Source organism: Amblyraja radiata, chromosome 31, assembly GCF_010909765.2.
Source record: "Amblyraja radiata isolate CabotCenter1 chromosome 31, sAmbRad1.1.pri, whole genome shotgun sequence".
In the NCBI taxonomy this organism is placed as follows: domain Eukaryota; kingdom Metazoa; phylum Chordata; class Chondrichthyes; order Rajiformes; family Rajidae; genus Amblyraja; species Amblyraja radiata.
In genome coordinates this window covers 10162143-10176302 of record NC_045986.1, presented here as the reverse complement: position 1 = coordinate 10176302, position 14160 = coordinate 10162143, and the positions used below count along the sequence as shown (strand labels likewise).

The following is a 14160-nucleotide window of genomic DNA, read 5'->3' as shown; positions in this document are numbered from 1 at the left end:
CGTTGGAACTGTGTCTGGCTGCACAGTTGTGGGTATACAGAGTAAAGTACAGGGGACCGCACACATGGCCTTGACGTCCCCCTTTGCAGATGGTCAGTGAGGAGGAGGTTGTTCCCAATCCCTACTGCCAGAGGTCTGCTGATGAGGAGGCCATGGATCTAGATGCACGGGGAGCAAAGACCTAGTTCCCTGAACTTGGCAAGAGGTTCGGAAGGGATGACAGTTTTGAACACTCTGCTGTTGTATTTTAGGCCGTTGTTGAAGTAAGTAAGTTTATTGGCCAAGTATTCACATACAAGGAATTTGCCTTGCTGCTCCGCAAACAAATAACAACATGACATACAGTGACAGTTACGAATTATTCAGAAAACACTAAACATTAATAATAATAAAACATTTATGATAAAACACCATTGATCAAGCATGTGAACCAACAAAATACCAGATCAAAGGGAGGCTACAGATTTTTGGCTGTTGAGTAGAGCAACTACTCGTGGATAAAAACTGTTTTTATGTCTGGCTGTGGCTGCTTTGACAGTCCGGAAAGACTTGGTTTTGATGTCACAAGTGGTGCAGTGCAGAATGGAGATCTATTGTCAGTCCATTGTGGCAGTAGGTAAATTAACATGGGTCCAGGTCATTACTGATATGGTTACAATAATGATTACATGATTTGCGTTGTGATCAACCTCTCGCAGCACTTCATTGCAGTAGACGTGAGTGCCACCCATCGGTACTCGTCGAGGCGTGTCACCTTGCTCTTGTGTACAGGTATTATTGATGTCCTTTTAAACCATGTGGGGCCTTCAACCATGGTGGTGAAAGGTGGAAGATGTGCACAAAATGTCCAGCCAGTGGTACCACAAAGAATTTGAGAACATAGCCGGGTAGACCATCAGGGCCAGACACTCTCTGAGAGTTTGTCATTGTGAATGATCTTCTGACGTTGTCCTCTGAGATAACCATTATTTTCAACTGGCAAGAAATGATGGTGTGCAAGACCTGCCGCAGTTGCCGAGAGTTCGTCTCAGCCTCCAGTTTAGTCCAGAAGTGTCTCTGCGTTCATGAAGGCCATCTGCGGATCATACCTGTATGACTCTAGATCACCTGACTTGAACATTGCAGGTATGGTTCTCAGTAGATTCCGTGTCTCCTGGTTCATCCTATACTTGTGGTTGATGAACAATCGGAAGGTCTTGGTAGGAACACTTTCCATACTTATGAAGTTGGTAATAACCATGACATATCAGTTCGGATCTACTGCAGAGTCCAGGAACATTGCCATCCCACTGAGTCCAAGCCATCACAAAGTTGCTCCTCTGCCTCCCTGACCAGCTCAGTACAGTCTTCCTCATCAGAGCCGCATTCTTCTTTTGTTGCCTCTACATTGGAAGAAGGACCTCTCCTTTATTAAAGTGTGGGTGAGGGATGGAGCGATAGGCACCTGCGATGGTGGAGAGTGCTTGATCCTCTGGTGCTGCAGGAGATACAATGATGATAGTTTGGAAGTCTCGTCTTCACATCAGCCTTGCTGAAGTCCCTGGAAATGATAGCGATGCCATCGGGATACACCAACTGGTGCTTGTTGACCATGGCGTATAGTTGCTCAAGTGCTAGCCAATAACATATCAGTCTCAAGACTGATAGGTCTCCTATCCATGTTCTCCACAGATGCAGCCTGAGCTGCTGAGTTATAAGCATCCAGCATTTTGTGTCTTTTTATTCCGTCATATCGTTTTGGTGAAGTGATCCTTCCCTCAAGTCCTCAAAATTATTCTCCAGGGACTGAACATTGACCAAGAGGATGCGAGGGAGGGGTGGAGGAGGAAAGTCTTGGGTCATTCTAACTTGGAGGTCGACCATATTTCCAGGCAAAATGTACCAGGAATATTGGGAAATGATTTGCCTATTAAATTAAAACAGTTAAGTATCATAATTGGAGCCCAGGAATTTTGCAGAGTTTGATTAATTGTTCAGATATAGAGCTGGGAATTCATTGCTTCTAATGTCAGCTTTCTGCACTGATACCACCGCCGGGCTACCCTGCCTTCTTGTGTATGGCGTGCACAGCCTACAGTTGTAGGACAACTTGTTCTATTTGATCTTATTTGATTGTGCATGCCGGGTTGATTGCATTCGTCGAAACAGGGCGGAACACGTGAAGGTTGCAATCTCCCACCCCAAGGGCTACCCTGTAATGTCGTGTTGATGTGACGTAACACTTGAAGGTAATTTCATTTTTATTTTTCTTTCATTTAAACCATCTTGCATCTGTGTGTAGTGTAGTTGGGTTATTTAAAAAAAACTGTAACCTGGCAATCCAATGCCAAGCTTAGTTCTCTGATTTGTACGACAATCACGTCACTATTGGAAGAACAAAATGCAATGGTTTGTGAACTTTTAATATTGAGATGGTCTCCAGTTCCAACAAGAAATTATTTTTCTAATGCTTGCATTTATTCTGAGGACCCTGAGGTATAACTTTTGAGATTTGAATATACTCGATTAACTCTGATGTTGTGTAATTGTTAATGAACTGATAAAATTAATTACTCTGCTAAAGCCACTGTGAAGATTACCAAAGATTACCAACTGAACTGCAATGATATCAGAATAGTATTAATTGCTTGCAATAATTGGCAGCGTCAGTCACACCATCATTCTCAAACGTCTGGTGCAAAGCTAATGTTTTGCAAAGTGCTTATCAATTTGTTACAGAATGTTTAAGAAAGAACTGCAGATGCTGGAAAAATCGAAGGTAGACAAAAATGCTGGAGAAACTCAGCGGGTGAGGCAGCATCTATGGAGCGAAGGAATAGGTGACTTTTCGGGTCGAGACCCTTCTTCAAACTAATGTGGAAGTGGGGTGGGGGGGGGGGCGGGAAGAAGAAAGGAAGAAGCGGAGACAGAAGGCTGTGGGAGAGCTGGGAAGGGGAGGTGAGGGACGGAGAAAGCAAGGACTACCTGAAATTGGAGAAGTCAATGTTCGTACCGCTGGGGTGTAAACTGCCCAAGCGAAATACGAGGTGCTGCTCCTCCAATTTGCAGTGGGACTCACTCTGGCCATGGAGGAGGCCCATGACAGAAAGGTTGGATTCGGAATGGGAGGTGGAGTTGAAGTGCTGGTCCACCAGGAGATCAGGTTGGTTAGTGCGAACCAAGCAGAACTGAGCGGATTGAATTTGTTACGATCATTTCACATTTTTAAAATCATTTTGCTGATGATATGGCCTTTTTAATGCATTTTCATCACACTTTAGAGCTGGAATGTATTCACCCCGAGTATTTAGTTGTGGAAATGTGCGAACGGATTCTGATTTGGAAGCTCTTATGCTTTCTTTAATTTTGCTTTTTGGGGGAGTTATTTTTCCAAACCTGTCATTCTTGGGTTTCCTTATTATAAAGCTGCAAAAAGTGCAAACCCATAATAGATATGTAGGTACTCAACTATTTGAAGACTTTAAGTTGATTTGATTGCTTTTTCAATCAAGCAAACATACATTCTTTAACTTTTAAAAATGTTACATTTGCAAATTTGATTACATTTAACAAGGAATTTGGATATCTTTTTGCTTCGGTCATTGGCAATGAATTTTGGCACATGTATCTCACAGCTCTGCGAGATTTTTCTGAAGAGCTCACCAAGCGGATTGATGAGTGCAGGGCAGTAGACATACTTCAGCTAGGACTGTGACGAGGTCCTGTATGGATCAGTTGTCTGGAAAGTTGGAATGCATATAATCCAAGGTGACCTAACCAATTGGTTTCAAAATTGGCTTGGAGGAAGGAGTCAAAGGTAATTGTGGAGGAAGAAACTAGGTTGCTGGTTTACACAAAATACACAAAGTGCTGGAGTCACTCAATGGGTCAGGCAGCATCTCTGGAGAACATGGATATGTGAGGTTAGACAGCAGGTCAGGCAAATTCTCAAGAGAAAAAGGATGAGTGCAGTTTCTGGTCGGAACCCTTCAGACTGGAATGTGAAGAAGGGTCCTGACCCGAATCATCACCCAGCAGTCTGAAGAAGAGTCTCAACACTTCTTAACATATGATGAGCGTTTGATGACACTTGGCCAGTACTCGCTGGAGTTTAAAAGAATGAGGGGGGGGGGAACCTCATTTAAACATACCGAATAGTGAAAAGCTTGGTTAGAGTGGATGTGGCGAGGATGTCTCCACTAGTGGGAGAGTTTGGGACTAGAGATCATAGCCTCAGAATTAAAGGATGTTTCGTTATGTAGAAGTTGAGGAGGAATTTCTTTAGTTAGAGGGTGGTGAATCTGTGAAATCTTTTGCCACAGAAGGCTGTGGAGGCCAAGTCAATGGATATTTTAAAGCAAAGATAGATAGATTAGTGATTAGTACGGGTGTCGGATGATGGGGAGAAGGCAGGAGAATGGGGTTGAGAGGGAGAGATAAATCAGCCATGATATTGAATGGTGGTGCTGGCTCGTAGCGCCGAATGGCCTACTCCTGCACCTATTTTTCTGTTTTCTATGTTTCTAACCTGAAACGTCACCTATCCTTTTCCCCCAGAGATGCTGCTTATCCCGCTGAGTTACTCCAGCGTTTTGTGTCTGTCTTCTGTATAAACCAGCATCTGCAATTCCTTCCTACACGTGGATAGGCGAGGTTTTGGGTCGGATGCTCGTGCCCAAAGCAGTGCTGCTACAGTCAGGGCTGTAGGTTAAATCCATTAATGACTTGGCTAACAGTGTTAGTAATTTTGAAGATGGCACCAAAATTGGTGGTGTGGTAGACAGTGTGAAAGACATCTAAGTTTACTACAGGATCCAGATCAGTTGGGAAGGTGGGCCAAGGAATGGCAAATGGAAGTTAACTCTGACAAGTGTGAGGTGGTGTACTTTGCTATGTCAAAGTGGGGCAGGACTTGCACAGTAAATGGTGGAGACCTGGAGAATGTTGTAGAACTGAGAGACCTGGGAGTACAGGTGCATGGTTCATTTAAAGTGGCGAGTCAGGTGGACAGTGCAGGTGGCATCAGTACGATTGGCCTTCATTAGGAAGAGTATACAGTCCAAAGGTTAGGACATCATTGTTGTGTTCGATAAATCACCCAATCCAGACAACAGTGTGAATAACAAGGTATTTTATTACACTACTAAATAAGGCACATGGACTCACGTGTCCGTGTACACACTCGCAACCCCCGAGCACACAGCAGAGCACGCAGCAGGATGTTCCTGTTGTCGATCGCCAGTTCAGTTCTGTTTTATTTGTCATATGTAGGTTAGCACAGGGTCAACGGTACAATGAAATGTGTTTGACAATGACAACGGGTCACCTCAGCAATGATATTACAAGGATAACATTAAGCTTAAAAAAGGATAAGATAAAAGTGACATTGGTAGATAAAAGACAATGATGAATAAAATAATCAACATATATGATTCGTTTATGAGTTCCAGGAGAGAACCTCAGCCTTCAGAATTCAGAATGGTGGGTGTCACCGTTCTGAATTCTGAAAGCTGAGGTTCTCTCCTCCTGGAAGACCGCCCGACACCATCCTTTATGACACTTCTTATCTGAGCAGACCATGCCCTACCCCCTCCCGGAGACAGTCACAAGCCCCCCTGCCTGCAGCGTTTCTGCACTATTAGAGGCAGGTGGTCCACCCAACCTGCTTTATTCAGTAAAACAAGACAGTCCCAGGCATTGTGTGGGAACAGGTGCGAAAACATCTCCCTCCTGTCTTGGGAACATCGTGTTTTCGAAAGGTTTGGGATGCTGTTTGGCTAATCTGGCTGATAACTCCATTGCCTTTAACACTTGCAATCATAATCATACTTTATTAGCCAAGTATGTTTTGTAACATATGAGGAATTTGATTTGCCATACAGTCACGCCAATAAAAAGCAACAAAACACACAAAATACATTTTAACATAAACATCCACCACAGTGACTCCTCCACATTCCCCAATGTGATGGAAGGCAAAAAAAGATCAATCTCCTTCCCTTCTTTGTTCTCCCGCGGTCGGGGGCCTCGAGCCTTCCGTTGATGAGGCGATCTTGGCTCCCTTAGCCGACGATCGTACCCACCGCATCGGGGCGATCAAGCTCCCGCATTGAGGGGGATCTCGGCTCCCCCGTGCCGGGCGATCGGACCCTGGGTCGGGGCTAGTCAAACCTTCTGTGACTCTGGAGCTTTCCGCCATCAGTCTCTACCCGAGATTGCGAGCTCCTCGATTTTGAAATCCGCTGGCTGTGGTTGGAGTGTCGATGGCAGGCTCCGATGGTAAGTCCACGGCCCGGAGGTGGGGATCAAAGTCAGTCTCGAGCAAGGCCCACCAGCTCCATGATGTTAGGCCGCAGAGCGACCGGAGATACTATCGGGAAACAATCGCATCTCCGGCAAGGTAAGAGATTGAAAAAAGTTTCCCCTGGCCCCCTCCCCCCACCCCCACATTAAAAAAAAACCAGAGAACACGAACATAAACTTTTTAAAACACGCAAAAAATAACAAAAAAGATGAAAAGACAGACTGACTGATGGCAAGGCTGACGGCGCAACCCGGTGGAATACAATCACGATGCTGCTGGTGAGGCCACACTTGGAGTACTGTGTGCAGCTCTGGTTACCTGGCGAAAGGAAGGATGCCGTTAAGTTGGAAAAGGTGAAGAGGAGATTCACCAGGATGTTACCTTGGCTTGCAGGTTTGAGTTAGAGAGAGAGGTTGGGTAGGCCTTTTTCTTCAGAGCCTAAGAGGCTGAGGGGTGATCTACTTGAGGTGTACAAGGTCACAAGGGATATAGATAGTTTGTGGTCTTTTCCCCCAGAGTAGAGGATCCTTTAACTATAGGGCACAGGCTTACGGAGAGAGGTGAATGATCAGGATGATCACGTTGAATGGCGGTGCAGGCTCGAAGGGCCGAATGGACTACTCCTGCACCTATTGTCTATTTATATATGTAAGATGTAAGAGGTGGCAACTTTTTCACTCTGATGATAGTCCGTATCTGGAATGAGCTGCCAGAAGAAACTATAGAACTGGGTACAATTACAACTTTTCAAAGACAAGGACAGATATTTGGATAGGGATGGTTTGGCTGGCCAATGGGACTAGCCTAGTGTGCCAACTTGGTCAGCATGGACAAGGTGGGCTGAAGGGCCTGTTTCCATGTTGTGGAACTCCGATGGTAAAATATCAATATATATATACAATACAATATCAATAAAATAATACATTATCAATAAAATATCAATATATATATCACTGTTGCAGTGCAAGCAGTAGCCCGTCCTCTTTAGATTCCCTAGCCTTGGACTGATGGAAATTGTTCACCTGCTTATGTCCTTCTTTTCTACACATGTTCCATCTTTGTTACCAGGACTATGAAAGTAAACTGGAAGCGTTACAGAAGCAAGTGGAAACCCGCTCTCTAGCTGCAGAAACAACTGAAGAGGAAGATGAGGAGGATGAAGAGGAGGAGGAAGGTAACATGGACGAGACTAATCAAGATCTTGGTCATTTAAAAGCTGCTCCGTCAATAAACCTAAAACAGACACAAACTGCCGGATTAGCTCAGCGGGACAGGCAGCATCTCTGGAAAGAAGGAATGGGTGACGCTTCGGGTCGAGACCCTTCTTCAGTCTGAAGTCCCACTGAGTTTTTCCAGCATTTTGTGTCTACCTTCAGTGGAAAACCAGCGACTGCAGTTCCTTCCTATGCCCATCGATAAACCTACTGGTGTCAGCTCAATACATTGATGATAATTGCTTGTAAAACACAATTACAGTACATTCTGTGCAGGCGTGACCAAGGTAAGAATGCCAGCGAGGAGAATGGAAGGATGATGTGACATTGGCACTTTTAGACATTTAATGAGACCTAAAAACAAGGAACTGCAGAGACTGGTTTACCAAGGAGAGACACAAAGCGTTGGAGTAACTAGGTGCGTCAGGCAGCAACTCTGGAGAATATGGATAGGCGATGTTTCTGGTTGGGACGTGGAGAGGTGACCTTTTGGGTTGGGACCCTTCTTCAGGCCTGGTCTTCAGATAGCTGCCTTTTATATGTCATTTCCTTGTCTTGGAATTCTGTTTAAAATTCCCTTCCCAGAATTATAAGGCCTCTTGCATTTTAACTGTGGCAGACTGTCAGGTGGCAAGAGACATCAAGCAAAATCTTGATAACATGAGTCCAGTTAATTTGCCCTTTTGTCACAAGTGAATTGTCTGTAATTCCACAGACGTCGAGATGATGTTGTAACAAGTGGTGCTGGGTGACTTCATGATGGAACTAACACCATAAAGTTTAGTCTGAAACTCTGTTAGAAGTAAATATTGTGCTGCATCTGCATGATCAATATAATTTATAATTAAGGTCATAAGGGATAGGAGTAGAATTAGGCCATTTGGCCCATCTTGTCTACTCTGCCATTCGATCATGGCTGATCTATCTCTCCCTCCTAACCCCATCCTCCTGCCTTCTCCGCATAACCTGGGTGTCATGGTACACCAGTCATTGAAAGTAGGCATGCAGGTGCAGCAGGCAGTGAAGAAAGCGAATGGTATGTTAGCATTCATAGCAAAAGGATTTGAGTATAGGAGCAGGGAGGTTCTACTGCAGTTGTACAGGGTCTTGGTGAGACCACACCTGGAGTATTGCGTACAGTTTTGGTCTCCTAATCTGAGAAAGACATTCTTGCCATAGAGGGAGTACAGAGAAGGTTCACCAGACTGATTCCTGGGATGTCAGGACTTTCATATGAAGAAAGACTGGATAGACTCGGCTTGTACTCGCTAGAATTTAGAAGATTGAGGGGGGATCTTATAGAAACTTACAAAATTCTTAAGGGGTTGGACAGGTTAGATGCAGGAAGATTGTTCCCGATGTTGGGGAAGTCCAGAACAAGGGGTCACAGTTTAAGGATAAGGGGGGAAATCTTTTAGGACCGAGATGAGAAAAACATTTTTCACTCAAAAGGTGGTGAATCTCTGGAATTCTCTACCACAGAAGGTAGTTGAGGCCAGTTCATTGGCTATATTTAAGAGGGAGTTAGATGTGGCCCTTGTGACTAAAGGGATCAGGGGGTATGGAGAGAAGGCAGGTACAGGATACTGAGTTGGATGATCAGCCATGATCATATTGAATGGCGGTGCAGGCTCGAAGGGCCGAATGGCCTACTCCTGCACCTAATTTCTATGTTTCTATAACCTCTGACACCTGTACTAATTGCGCAGAGTAAAGGTCAATAGGATGCGGTTTGCTTTTTTTAATTCTCTCAAGTGTTTAATAATAATAATAATAATAATAAATTTTATTTATTGGCGCCTTTCAAGAGTCTCAAGGACACCTTACAAAAATTTAGCAGGTAGAGGAAAAACATGTAAGGGGAATGAAATAAATAGTAGAGACATGACTAGTACACAAAGTAAAGACAGAATACAATTCAAAACACAATATGAGGCAATTAATGCACAGATGAAAAGGGAGGGGGACGTGGGGCTAAGGATAGGCAGAGGTGAAGAGATGGGTCTTGAGACGGGACTGGAAGATGGTGAGGGACACGGAATTGTGGATCAGTTGGGGGAGGGAGTTCCAGAGCCTGGGAGCTGCCCTGGAGAAGGCTCTGTCCCCAAAACTGCGGAGGTTGGACTTGTGGATGGAGAGGAGACCGGCTGATGTGGATCTGAGGGACCGTGAGGGTTGGTAGGGGGAGAGGAGGTCAGTGAGATATGGGGGGGCCAGATGGTGGAGGGCTTTGTAGGTGAGGATCAGGATTTTGTAGGTGATCCGGTGGGAGATGGGAAGCCAATGAAATTGTTTGAGGACTGGAGTGATGTGATGCCAGGATTTGGTGTGGGTGATGAGTCGGGCGGCTGCGTTCTGGACCAGTTGGAGTCGGTTGATGTAGGTGGAGCTGATGCCAAGGAGAAGTGAGTTGCAATAGTCCAGTCGGGAGGAGATGAAGGCATGGATGAGTCTTTCAGCAGCGGGAGGTGTGAGAGAGGGTCTGAGTTTGGCGATGTTGCGGAGATGAAAGAAGGAGGTTTTAATGACATGGCGGATGTGAGGCTCAAGGGAGAGGGTGGAATCAAAGATCACGCCAAGGTTGCGGGCCTGGGGAGATGGGGAGACAGTGGTGCCGTCGATGGTGAGAGTGGGGTTATTGATTTTGCTGAGTGGCTTTGGAGCCTATGAGGAGGAATTCTGTCTTATCGCTGTTGAGTTTGAGGAAGTTATGTTGCATCCAGGTTTTTATAGCTGACAAACAGGAGTTGATATGGGAGAGGGGGGGGTTGTGGGGGGATTTGGTGCCGAGGTAGATCTGGGTGTCATCGGCGTAACAGTGGAAGTCCAGGTTGAAGTGGCGGAGTATCTGACCAAGGGGGAGGATGTAGATGATGAAGAGGAGGGGGCCGAGTACGGAGCCTTGGGGAACGCCTTGAGTGACTGTGGCTGTAGCAGAGGTGTGGTTGTGGAGAGAGATGAAGTGGGATCTGTTGGAAAAGTAGGAACAGAGCCAGCTGAGTGCAGAACCTTCAATGCTAAGGTCCCCAAGTCTGGTAAGCAGGATGTTATGGTTCACTGTATCGAAGGCTGCGCTCAGGTCGAGGAGGATGAGGATGTTGAGGGAACCAGTGTCAGCAGAGGTGAGGAGGTCGTTGAGGACTTTGAGGAGAGCAGTTTCTGTGCTATGGAGCCAGATTGGAGGGGTTCAAGTAGGTTATACGCAAGGAGGTGAGAATGAAGTTGCGACGCAACGATACGCTCCAGGGTTTTTTAAAGAAAGGGGAGGTTTGAGATTGGGCGGTAGTTAATGAGAGAGGAGGGATCAAGACCAGGTTTCTTTAAGGTTGGTGTGACAGCAGCAGTTTTGAAAGCGGAGGGGACAATTCCTTGGAACAATGAGGAGTTGAAGAGAATAGTGAGGTAGGGGCAGAGAACGGGGAGGCAGGACTTCAGCAGGGGAGTGGGGAGAGGGTCGAGGGAGCAGGTGGTGGGTTTGGAAGAGCTGATGAGTTTGGAGATTTCAGTAGGGGAGACCAGGTCAAACTGGGAGAGGAAGCAGTGTGGAGGAGGGGTAAGGAGGTCAGTGGAGATGTTGAAAGGAGGGGCCTTGGTAGGTGGAGTAGATGCTGGGGAGTCGGGTACAGGGGGTAAAGATTGATAGATGGTGCTGATTTTATCAGCGAAAAAGTGGAGGAATGAGTTGCAGAGATCCGGAGTAGAGGTAGGGAGAGTGTTAGCTCGAGGCTTGAGGAGGTTGCCCACTGTGGAGAAGAGGGTTCTGTGGTTTAGGCAGGGGTCGGTGAATATGGAGGAGAGGTAGGCAGATTTTGCAGCAATGAGGGTATCTTTGTAGTCAGTGAGGTGGAGTTTGTAAGCTTCAAGGTGGACTGTGAGAGATGATTTATTTGTGAGTCGTTCAAGTCGGCGACCAGTCTGTTTCAGTTTACGAAGTGCAGGTGTGTACCAGGGTGAAGATGTGTTGAAAGTTACGGTTCTTGTTTTGAGGGGGGCCATAGTGTTAAGGGAGGTAGACAAGGTGGAGTTGAGATGGTTTGTGAGATCATCAGGTGAGATATGGGTTGAGTCCAGGGGGAGAGTGGTGGAGAGCAGGTCAGAGAGATGGTGGGGATCAATGGATTTTAGATTACGGAAGGTGATTTCTCGGAGGAAGCGGGGGCGAGGTGTCGGAGAAGGGATGGTGAACCGTATAAGCTTATGATCAGAGAGGGGGAAGAGGCATGGATGGAGGTCGAGTACCGGTTGATTTGTGGAGCAGACCAGGTCAAGGATGTGACCTTTGTCATGGGTGGGATAGCTGACGTGCTGAGTGAGAGAGAAGTTGTCCAGTAAAAAGGCGAATTCAGATGCAAGCTTGCAGGTGGGGGAGTCCATGTGAATATTTAAGTCACCAAGTAGCAGCAGACGTGGGGAGAGGGATGAGGCAAGTGTGAGGAGTTCAGTGAAGTCAGATAGGAAGGAGGGTTTAGGTGGCCGGTAAATGAGGATGACTGTCATGGAGGAAAGGGCTTTGAAGGCGAGGAATTCAAATGATGCTACTGGGGGGAGGGTGAGTTCAGAGATCCGAAAGTTCTGGTTGAAAATAACAGCGAGGCCACCTCCATGGCGGGAGGGGCGGGGTTTGGAAATTTAATTAAATCCAGGTGGGATGTTTGATTGAGGGAGAAGAAGACATTGGGTTGTTGCCAGGTCTCAGTGAGCGGAAGGAAGTCCAGAGTGTTGTCAAGGATTAGTTCATGGAGGGCAAGGGCTTTGTTGTTGAGCGACCTGGTGTTGAGGAGGGCAAAGTTGGCATTATGCGAGGGTGGTGGGATGGGGGCAGGCTGGAGAGATCTGAGGTTGTCCCGGTTGACAGTGCGTGCGGTCAGCTGGGGTGGGGGGTGACGCGGTTGAGGGGGGGGGTAGTGCGTGGTAGTGAGCAGATGGATGGAATGTAATGTCCGTGGTTGAAGTAAACAAGCCTGCACCGAGAGCCTCTGTGGATGAAACGGGGTCGACGTAGAAGTCTAAGCTGTTTAATGACTTGGATGCAGGATGGGATGTGGTTGTTGAAGAAACCAGTCATTTGTAGAGTTGAATATTTGAGCATGATGGTGAGGGTGCAGAGAGGTGTCCAGCGGTGCAGGTGCAGGTTACGAGAGTATCCAGCGGTGAGGGAGCAGAGAGGTTGTCCAGCAGTGCAGGTGCAGCGAGGTGTCGAGCAGTGAGGGAGCAAAGAGGTTGACCAGCAATGCAAATGCAGCGAGGTGTCCAGCATTGAGGGAGCAGATAGGTTGTCCAGCAGAGCAGGTGTAGAGGTAGTCCAGCGATGAGGGTGCAGAGAGTATCCAGCAGAGCAGGTGCAGAGAGGTTGTCCAGCGGTGCGGGTGCAGAGAGGATCCAGCTCCCTCACTGGTGCAGGGAGGTGTCCAGCATCGATGGAGCACAGGCACAGGTACAGGCAGGTAACAGACAGGCAGGTAGGTAACAGGTAACAGGTAGGTAACAGACAGGGGGGGGGGGGGAACGGCGGGCGGAGAAGCGGCGAACAGTCAACGCCAGCGTCCTCTCCGGGCAGCGTGAAACATTTAAAACCTAATGTTCAAGGCACAGGTCCAGCACTGATTATCACCGGCACTCTTGGTCCCAGAGGCTTGACATATTATCTGTTTTGCCAGACCAACAGAGGTCAGCGGCCCACAGAGTTGGCAAGTCAGGTACGGGAATGGATGCGGCAGTGTCAGAGTTCTAGAGTCCCGGCCGCAGGCGACAAATTCCACCCACCAATCGGCCATGGAGGTCCCAATGCGGTAGAGATCGGCCACTTCACCTGGCCTAGGCGCCACATTTTCAGGGTGGACTTCCCGGCTGGATTTCAAGTGCACCCCATGTACTTCTCCCCAAATTAAAGGTGTGGATAGGTGGTGTTTTGGGTCAGGATCCTCCTCCTGATTTGACTCTGTAAAGGTCAATGTTGAAAATCCAGCGGCGACCAGAAAGACGCTACGACTCTTTGGGCGACTGAGGAGACAACTCACGACCGTACAGGCAATACCCTGGCAACCATGTGGCGACAGCCTAGTCACCTGTAGTCGCCTAAAGAATAGCCTAAGTGGGACAGGCTCTTAAAGGTATCCTGATCCAAAATGTTACCTTTGCACGTTCTCCAGAGATGCTGCCTGACTCACTGAGTTACTCCAGTACTTTGTGTCTTTTTTAGGGGAATAAAGTAATTGATGTGTTACTTAACAGATGCCTGATTGATGGTAGAGACTGTTACTGACACATTTCTAATTGCCTCTCTAGCACACTGGACCCAGCATGACTTCGAGCTGGCTGAGTGGGCATTCAGGAAGTGGAAGTATCACCAATTCACATCCCTACGGGACTTGCTTTGGGGCAATGCCGTCTACCTGAAGGAGGCGAATGCTATTAGTGTTGAGCTGAAGAAGAAGGTAATGTGGTATGAGTGGTCGCAGCTTGTAGACACAGCCATCACACATTGATTGTCTCCCCGTGACCTGCGTTGGAGATAAGGGTTGCCTTCTTGACAGCTGAGGAGCTCAATAGACAATAGACAATCACATGGCTGTTGATATGGTGTGGACTTACAGGTCTAATAAAACACAGCACACTGGAGGTCCTAAGCAACGCAACTGAAAGAAAGAAAGTTTTATGACAATC

At 47.0% G+C, this 14160-nt stretch overlaps 1 protein-coding gene across 15 annotated transcripts in view; it reads left to right on the top strand.

The window, feature by feature from the left end:
- Positions 1-14160, top strand: part of kif1b (kinesin family member 1B) — a 247101-nt gene that overhangs the window by 157138 nt on the left and 75803 nt on the right. For all 15 annotated transcript variants that reach the window (XM_033048547.1, XM_033048544.1, XM_033048541.1 and 12 more), the window contains 2 exons: positions 7352-7457; positions 13783-13931. In XM_033048547.1, coding sequence (XP_032904438.1) covers positions 7352-7457; positions 13783-13931 — 255 coding nt within the window. The remainder of the gene's footprint in view (positions 1-7351; positions 7458-13782; positions 13932-14160) is intronic.